General features: G+C 41.4%; 1 protein-coding gene across 1 annotated transcript in view; it reads right to left on the bottom strand.

The window, feature by feature from the left end:
• Window positions 1–232: 232 nt before the first annotated feature.
• MXD4 (MAX dimerization protein 4) overlaps window positions 233–9955 on the bottom strand; it is a 35271-nt gene continuing 25548 nt past the window's right edge. The window contains exons 3-5 of the mRNA XM_010190636.1: window positions 5713–5827; window positions 2656–2815; window positions 233–1675 (exon numbers count right to left, since the gene is read on the bottom strand). Of these exons, the coding sequence (XP_010188938.1) occupies window positions 1527–1675; window positions 2656–2815; window positions 5713–5827 (424 nt within the window). The 3' untranslated portion in view covers window positions 233–1526. The remainder of the gene's footprint in view (window positions 1676–2655; window positions 2816–5712; window positions 5828–9955) is intronic.

A 9955-nucleotide genomic window follows, 5' to 3' on the forward strand; every position in this document is an offset into this window, starting at 1 on the left:
CCTTTAAACAATGAGAAGGAGAGGCATACATCAATGGTCACCAAGGCACAATATGACAAAGGTGAAGAGTCCCTGAGACTCTGGTCTGGGTCTGTACCATTCCCCTCCCTATACAAGTAAATGAGAACATTTAGGAAAATATAATACAAAATCTCTTACAGGAAATATAGACTACACTTGCTAAAATCACTCCCCTAAAAGTGTTTATAGCTTTTTTCTTTTTTTTTCTCATTTTTTTCTTTTTTTTTTCCCTTTTTTCTTTTTTTTTTTTCCTTTTTTTTTTTTTTAAAAGACCTTCTTTAAACAGATAATGCAAAGACTGGTCCATTTTTTTTTCTTACCCGGCAAGCCAAGCTCTAATGACTTCACTAAGCAGAAGTTGTATTAAAATACATCTTCATAGTATTGCTACAATTTGGGTAAATATGTTCTGAACAGCTTGATGAGTACTAAATAAACTTCGCTGTTTTACAGCATACATTTTAATTTTTTTGCACTTTTTTAAGAATAGAAAATGCAATTATAGTGTGCAAAAGAAAAAAAAAAGATTAATTATCTTCTAGCTGAATACTGTAATTTTAAGCCATGCCTTCCATAAAAATGTATTGACATGTGTAAATAGAAGAAAAAAAAAATACAAGCAAACAGAGATTTCATTTCCTTGCAAGGAAAGATTAACTATCACAAACTGGAGTTCTGTATTCTTCAGACAAAGAAATGAAAAAAAAACCAACCCAAAAAACCACTGAAATGCTTCAAATGTCATCCATTCCACGGTAACAGGTTAAAATTGCAGTGTTGCTTTCTGCTGCTCCCATTAACATGGATGGAATGATTTGCTGCTGGTTGGATATTGAATACAAAAAAGCAAAAGAAAGTTGAGATCATCCCATATGAAGTCATTACTAGAGCTGGCTTTTCCCCGTTTTGAAGTACAGTAGTGACTTGTAAATATGACCTTTTCTAAAGGTCATCTGAGATTTGAAGATTTATCTGCCTGCTTCACCCAAACAACAACTGAACGAATTTATTCGATATATATGTATATGCTATACAGCACTCAAAATAGTTTGGGGTTTTTTTTTCATTAAAAAATACCATAAAAAGCAGTTTTAGGTTTTCATATCTCCGAATCACTAACACGTTGTAGATTCCATTTAATCTTCCACGTTTGAAAATGGTTTCCGCAAAATCAAAATAACTGTCCAACTCCCTTACGCCATGCTTCCAACAGTTTGAATTTAATACTTGAATGGAATCACAAAATTTATTCTCTTAAATTTGCAGTATGGCTACATCAAGCTAGCTTTAAGTCACAACTGTACCTAACCACAGTTCTCTGCAGCAAACCCATGATTTACAATATCTAATATTGTGGTTACAGTGCAGGGAACCGTGGGTAAGAAACCTCCATGTCAGAGTACTGTGGTTGGGGTTTCCCGGAAGAGTGGCAGTTGACACCTCTGGAATATTCATATATAAGTGCTTCAGTCAGATGGTCCTGAGTTGAACGGGGAACTCAGGCACTATGAGAGCCTGGCATTCAGTCTGCGGGAATGTGTGTAACCTCCGTCACTCGAACCGCTTTGCAAACTGTAGTGGTCTTCAGCATCACTGGCACTTCCAATACTGTCCATTTCACCTGGAGTGAACTCCATTCCTTCAATGTCTACTTCTGAAGAAAACATAAGAAGGCACATGTTCAGAAACACAGCGGTTGCAGCAAGTAAGCACGGGCCAGTACTGCCTATGTCAATCAACGTTCAGGTGAAACCTGAATCACACTTCATTTTCTGCAATTAAAATGAAGGAACTGGAACAGTATTTCCTGAGGAAAGGATCACCTTGTCCACCTGAGACTTCAAGTCCCTTCTGTCCTCATCCACACAAATATACTGCATGACATCAGTACCAAATGCTGTCCCAGAACTGTTCCAACCTGAGCACACGCACTGATCTTAAAAAAACCCCAACCCTCGGAGGCCACAATGCTGCAGCTCCATTCATGCTAATTCCAACCTATCCAGGTGTCGCAAGTGGCGACCGTGGAGTAGCCATCTGTCCACCGGGAACCGCACCCTCACCAACTCATATCTCCCATAGGCCCTGACAAAGTCAGCCCATGCAAGGGTTCAGGCACAGAAACACTTCAACTGAGCACAGAAGAAATGGTGACAGGCAGCTCGAAGAGCTGTCTCTTAAACGAGAACCAAATGTAGAGAACACTTGGTGATCGTTACACAGAAAATACTTTAAAATTTCACAATAAATGATGTGGAATTAATTTATTCACACAAACAAATTAAGACCAGTAAGATCTTTTTTCCAAGAAGAAAATATTATACCAGCCTTACCAATAATCACACTAAAAATTCAGGACATTAAATGGTAATTATTCAAAAAACTGGCAGTATAAATAGCTTTAAAAATATATGCAGTATTAATAGCTCCAAAATTGATCAGAAAAAAGAACACTTTTCAAATAATGTAAAAAAGATGCGGTAGTTTTTCATTCTGCAAAACACATAATGGAACAATTTTGTCTGGGTTTTGTTGAAAGGCTGATGTTAGCTCTAAATAATGTTTTCTTGCTTCCCTAATTCCCTTTCCCTTCTTGCTCCCACAGCTCCCTCTGGGAAGCTCTCGTTCAATTACCTTGTTCAGAGTCAGTGGATATTGTTGATCCCATACTGTCAGTGCGGATACGCTCCATGCCCTGCACGGAGAGCTGCTCCAATCGGCGCTTGAGGTAGCGGTGTTCCCGCTGTAATTGTTCTTTAATATTTAGAGCTTTTCGGTCCTGTTCTTCCAATTTCTTAAAGGGAGAGAAAGATAGTAAGGCAACAGTTTTTACTCATGCTAAAACTTAAGATCTTCTCATAAACAGACTATTTTAAAGCAATTAAAACATTTTAATGAATTTAAAGTCATTATTTTTTTGTTACCATCCTATAGAGGTCAGTACAATTTAAGCAGGTCAGCCCAGAGCTGAATTTGTTTTGTGGGGGGGATGAAATCCCTCAGAGACTCTTTTGCCACTAGCAGACGTTTCTCAGCCAAGACTGAATTATTGTTGCCATGGCTGTGGGGAATATTGAGATCACATTGTCAGGCAGAACTGGCCCCGTCCTTGACAATCAGAGCACAGCTCAGGTTTCAGCCAGAACCTAACACCTCTTTAGGTGAGAGAAGAGACTTAGCACCATAGAGGAACCACTGTGAGCCTCCTGCATGCTCTCCTCCTACCGCAGGCCATGGGAATTTCTACCATTTAGAAAACTTCATTAACCATAAGCAATATTAATCATATATAGTAGGAGGAATTTACTAACAATTCTCTTTATTCTTGCTTTTTTTCCCGCTTGAACAAATGTGGTAATTCTGTGATAACCTCCTATAAAATCAGTGGTATTAATCCAAAACTTCCCAGCAAACAGCCTGTGAAAGGATCCTTCCACACATCTACCCAAAAATCTCCATATCCTTGAAAAAAAATGAGGTATTCATTTTGGAAATAAAGAGAATAATTCACATTCGATAAAATGTGCTCGTAAAATGCAGTAACAGAAACAGTATTTTTTAAGATTTTAACTGAACTCTCTTCCAAGTCACTGATAGCCATTAAAAAAACCCCTATACAATTAGGGGAGAAAGTGCAATGAGTACGATGGGTTCAATAGCATGAAGGACACACAAATAAAAAAAAATTCATCATCCAACTGATGAAGGAAATTACAGGTTGTAGCAGTAAAAGCATTTATCAGAAAGACCGAATTTCTCTGCGAGCCGTGTTTACACGAGCACTGAGATTTAGGAGACGTGCAGGAGTGAATACAGCTGCTGACGATCCCTCCCATCTGAATGAACCTATGCGTGGTTTTCTGAGGGGGAGCGGGGGGGACACTGCCCAGAAACCACACGCAAATCGATTTCTGAGATTTTGCTGTTCCAATCTGAAAAAAGAACTGGCATTATTGAACTGGGCAGTTTCCTGGCTGAATGAAATGTAACTTCTGCAGCCCCGTGTCCAGCCCCCGTGCAGGCAATGCACTACGTAGACGTGCATCATGCGTGGATACGCAGCGTTATAATAAGAAAAGAGGCTGGTACACCCATGTACACAAAAAAACAAATGTGCCCAATTGATCACATTTCCTTTTCCTCTATTTTCCTGGCTGCAATCCCAAACTGTAACAACTATTTTAGGAATGAACTCAGTGATTCATATCCAGGAGACTCAAAACCATGAAAGTTTCAATATATGGGGGCGTGCGTGTGAAAGGTTCAGAAGTAATGACTGCACTGGAAATGGCAGCCAGGCATTGGCGTGCTCTGCCACTGCAGCGGGGAGGGAGCTGACCTGACCAAGAGGAGCCATTCAGTGGCAACCCAGTTAGGGCAGGTTCAGTTAAAATCTTAAAAAGAAAGCTAAACTTCAGTACCAGTTTTCAGAAAATGAGGACGTGGTACCGCGCATGGTGGACTTGGAAAAAATCTGTTCCTAGCTTTTTTTATCAGCAGCTGAAGTGGTCACTACAAGGCTAATCTCTCACGCTTGCCATTTGTAAAAACAGGTTTTCGGTCTGTATGCATAAGCTCATGATAGGGGGGCAGCCCAAGACAAAAACCACATGCGGTGCCTTTCACGCATGTTAGCCTGAATTATAAACAAGAGGCCAAAATCTCAAATGGTGAAAACAGGGGTTGCCCAGCTGGAGTAAATGTGCTCGCAAGAGCTGAAGCAGCAGCTCAGTGAACTTGTTCACAAGAACGGTTTTGCTTAAATTCATCTTTAATTCTCCATATGAATTACAACCATTTTTGCACCTGCAGTGAATCTTAACGCCGTACAACAGCAGGCTGTTCTCCAAAATATTCCGAGATTACTGGAAGTGTTCAGCCTCTCCTGACACTTTTCTGGACCCATTTCCCTGTAACACTAAAAAAATTACAGTCCTGGACACAGCAGCAGCAACCTGTTCTTTAACTTTTACATCTGAATACCTGTTTGTCTTATTTCTGCATATAACCCCATTCCCCTGAAAACGACAACAGTGAAAATGGGAGTGAAGGTGTCTTTGGAGGTCTGAGGAGTCACCTTTGGATCACCTGTGCAAATGTATCACCTCCACAGCTGCTGGATCACTGCTGAGATTTTGGGTTGGTTTTTGTTTTAACCTTGTTACACCCATGAAAAGTACAAGGGGAGTGGCAACTAACAGGAGATTGCATTTCCTTTTGGGTTCCTTTTAAATGATTGACCAGGACCTGGTCATCCAGACGTGGGATGGAGACAAGACTTACTGGTAGCTATAATCCCTTTGACTTCATTAGTTTTTTTCAATCATGGCTTTTTTACCTTGAAATCAATGCAGTACAATGCTACTTTGCTTAGTCCTTAAAAAATGAATATATTAATCAAAGAAGAGCTTTGATACATATATATATTTAAAAAAAATACAATGCAAACCACTAGTAACTAAGCAGAAATCACAAAATCACCACTTCATGTATCTGAGACTGCAGGGTAAATTGCAAAACACAAAACCTTGATACTGTGACTGAAATCCTTGCAACTAATGAAGGCCAATATATCCAGAAGATGGGACATATGGATATGGATTTTGTGTGAAAATTAGTTTCCTCTCTATGGATACACATTCTGGAAGATTCTGCTTTAAAAGAAATAAAAATAGGGATGGATGTTTTTACCTTGATATGCATCTTAGCTCTTTTCAACAGACTTAGAGTGGTGTGTCTGGTGCTGTCCGGCCCGAGAGGCACAAGCTGTTTTAGCTGTTCCAAATATAGCCGCAGTTTAGCCCGCCTGAAATTATTAAAAATGAAGAGGGTTGTAGTAAAGTTGCACCCGAACAGCACATCCTATATGCAAACACCATCTGTTTGCAGGATCTCTGCGCAGAACTCGATTCAACGGTGGCTTCCTCTCCCCTCCCTTTGGCAAAGTTTCAGACTGAAAGGTCACTCGAAATGCAGCAACGCTGCTTGGCACATTCAGAGAGCAGCTTCATACCTCTGTTTCAAAGCCGTTTGCTGAGTCTCTCTCTTTAGTCCCATCTTAACAATTGGGGAGTGCACTCTGCGAAATCCAGGCACGGCTGCACACCGAGTTCACGGCTGGGTAAGGAAGAAAAGCTAGGACTTTGCTCCAGCGCAGTGATTTCTGCAGGCAGAGATGGCCCTGTGGGCAGCAGGGGGGCCTGCAGCCCGGGTCCCCTCTCCCCCATTCACCCTCCTGATGCTCCTGCCACCAAGGCAAAGGATCCCTGCAGCCCTGCACAGCTCCGAGCTGCTTCCAGCCGTGGTTCATCATGACGAAGGTCCTGATCCCCCTTCTCCTCCAATCTACCGACTCACAGCCCCCAGAGGCAGACATTCCTCCTCTCAGCACACAGCCAGGATAACCTTTGCTATAAACACATAGGAGAAAACACTCCCAACCAGCTTGGGTCCTGCTTTCCTTTGCAGGTATCACTAGTGCTGCTCTAAACAGTCTCTCATGCACTGATGACATTAAATTCATCAGTAAAAGAGGATAAACACAGTGCTATTTCTACAGATATTTTGTTTCCAAACTTTGTCAGTCTTTAAGAAAGAAGCCAGCAATTCAGTGGTCCATGAAACAGCTGCTTCAACCATCCAAAACACAGCAGTGGCAAACTAAAGAGCAGTGTGTGAGCGTGCTCCTACAGTTAAATCCAAAAGGAAATCTCTCCTGGTTTTAATGCACAATTGTGAACAGGAATCCATACAAAATCACCTTACGATGAGATAAGAAGAGATGTGGAAGCGCTTATAGGAGCAACATCTCCACTATTTTCCTTTCTGCCAGTTACAGACTGAGCAAAGCCATGACCTGGAGCACACAGACATCCCCCGCAAAGCCACAGTAATAAGTGAAGTGGCTCACAAGTGTGAGGTGAGTAATCATCCCTTGCAAACCTGCTCTATGCTGCATGGAGGCAACAAACTTTGCAGCAAATTTAATGCTTCTGCTCAAAAATGAACTTTCTTTTAACAATCAGTTCGGAACCAGAATTCAGCATCAGTGTTTGAACTGCAGCTGAAGAGGATTTAATACGCACCAAATTACACATGTGTAATTGGAATGATTAGTGTAATGCGAAAACAACCTGAGAATTAATGGGGAAAAAACCCAAAGCAAAAAAAATAATCTAATTAAAATACAGCACTGTAACGACTGTACGCTCGCACGTTTAGTTCTGGCCGCCTGTAAATCAGCAACCCATTAGGTAGGAAGTCAAAGAGCATTTCTATAAAATTGTTCATTCTTTCTTCAAACCACTTAGGGGAAAAAGAACATTGGTGAAAATGTGAATCTCAAGCAAAAACTGATGACAGATTCTTTTTTCAGGCCTGGGGTTTGTTTTGAAATGCAAGGCCCTAAATGTAACCATCTATATGTTTTTATTTAAACAACAGCAACAAAGACTGGGGTAAATGTTCCCAAAAATAGCCCCATTAGACCACAGAGCACCTCTTTGCTTGCAAATGTAAACTGGAACCTAATTTAAACAGATCCCAAGGGTGAAATACCAGAGTTAGGGACTACTGTTATTTATACAGAAAATCCTAATCAGGTACATTTTTATTTCTGTCTGTGATCTCTAACAACTATCTGGCTGGTTTTGTGTTTTAAATAAAAAACCTGCTTCAGGGACTAAATTCAATTAATCTTTTTGGTTTTTAAATGGCCTCTAAACACACACGCAATCATCTGCGTCACTCGGCACAACTTGGATGCAACTGTATTTAGACAGCTGACAAGAAAGTGGGGACTGAAGATAAAAGAGGATGTGGCAAGGAAGAGGACGAGAATAGTATCCAAGTAGTAAACAGAGAGTTAAGTACATTGAAAGGGAACGATCAATATACTCGCAGTAATTAAAAGTCTGATAAGGAATATACAGAACTGTTGATCTGAGATCTACTTAATATTAATCCTGGAAAACATTAATGAAACCAGACTGCATATTCCACTTATCTGCCTCTATTACGCTCTGAAGAAAGTCTGCTCACCACAGGGAAAAAAATAAGGATTTAGTGCACTTCCTTCCCATCAACCGAGAATTAACAAAATGTTATCAAGACGCAGCGGGCATGGCCGTGTGGCTTTTTAAAGTGCTCGTTCATTTGTTACCTGCCAGCCAGGTAAAACAGGACTTTACACAGTGCCACAAAGAGCACAACTGAAGCTAAGGAGAATATTTTAACTGACCTATGAGAAGAATTAAAAGAGGAAAATATTTTTAAAAATTGCCTTAAGGCATTCTCAGCACTAAAAATTGACAGCACTAAATGTAATAAACACACTTGCGAAAAAAACCTGCTCTAACTTCACCTTTTATTTTCTAAGGGATTTTTTGTTTCATTTATTTACTCAGCAGCTATGAAACCATTAAAGACTTTAAAGCATAAGCACATAGATCTTTACATAAATACAGGCGTGTTTATGTGGCTAATTCATATATCATAACACAACAGCATAATCGATGGCATAGATTGTGAATGTTAAAAAAAAGAAAACCAGCTCACCACAGTAATTCCCGGGGTACTGGAACAAATATCCCCACATTTTTCAATCTGCACATCTTAGAAAGAAACGGTAAGAATGTAAGAAAACATTTCAGGCATGTTTTGTTAACAGCTCGCAGCCGCAGGAACAAGGGACGCAAACTTCACAGCAGAGAAGTTGTCACGTACAGACGCTGCCAGCACCGATTTCTCCCTCTTTCTGCAGGGACCTGACAGCTTTCGTGTTTCCTCGTTCCCCTGCGAGCACCGCAAGAGGGAATGGCATGCACAGAGGTAAGCGCAGCGGAGCTGCTTCGTGTTGTGCAGCTCACGCCTTAAATACCACCTAGAAAACAAGCAAAAAGCAGCAGCCTGGCCTCAGAGCAACGGGTAACGGTCTCTGTGCATGAAACGTGGCTGAATTCGGGTAATTATGGCCTGCTCCAGCTTCAAACCCAACTGTGACACTTTCACCCACACAAAGTGCGGTGTCAGGCCAGGACACCGGCTCCTACAGAGGCGGGCACTTTTCTTACCTCCAGCACAGAAATATCCCCCTCGTCACTGCTACTGAATATATCAAGGAAGGTGAGGACCTAAAAAGAGGCATCCAAAATCTGAATCCTCGAACCTGCAGCTCTCCGTTTTGGGTACAGCCCCACGCATGGAGAGGGGCACATGAGTGACCTGTCTCTCATCCACCACGTTTTCCTTTCTGCCAGGGATAAAAGCGTTTCAGATGCTCAGGACTTCAGCGTTTCCCCATAAGTGAGCTCAGAACACAGTCCTATAAATCTGCATTATAGCTCTTGCAACGCTTAACAGAAATGAATTACTGAGCCCGCAGACATGGTCAGCGTCCCACAGCCATGGCCATGTCCAGAGGCAGTTGGGTGGTTCATCCTGTTCACATGAAGGAGAATGCAACTTGTTGACAACCAACATAACAGGCAATGCAACAGCTGGAATTCCCTTGAACTGGCTTTGAATCCATGAAATACTGGCAGGTATCTCAGAACCAGCAACAAAATGAACCCTGGAGCCCCACAACTTGGAGGGACAAAGCAGCGACACAGGAATTGCCCCACAGGACAAGGACATCCACCAGATTTAATGTGAAGACCACTCACTGACTCCAGTCCTGAGAGACTCCAGTTTGCTCCAGTGCTCAGCTACGAAAATGCGGGATGAATGCTGGCCAGCGAAGCTACGGTTCACCACTTCTCCAAAAAAGGCTGCCATGCAAAATAAATGAAGATTTTGACTCTAAACAATTTCAAAATCATGCTAAATGAGTCTATAATGGTCAATAAGCTCCCGCATATGTATGAAGTCCCAGATGCAAATCCATTTTAGCACACCAAGAAATGGAATAGTAAGATGGGGGGGGGGGGGGAAA

The sequence above is a fragment of the Mesitornis unicolor genome, unplaced genomic scaffold (genome assembly GCF_000695765.1).
Source record: "Mesitornis unicolor isolate BGI_N332 unplaced genomic scaffold, ASM69576v1 scaffold39488, whole genome shotgun sequence".
Classification (NCBI taxonomy): domain Eukaryota; kingdom Metazoa; phylum Chordata; class Aves; order Mesitornithiformes; family Mesitornithidae; genus Mesitornis; species Mesitornis unicolor.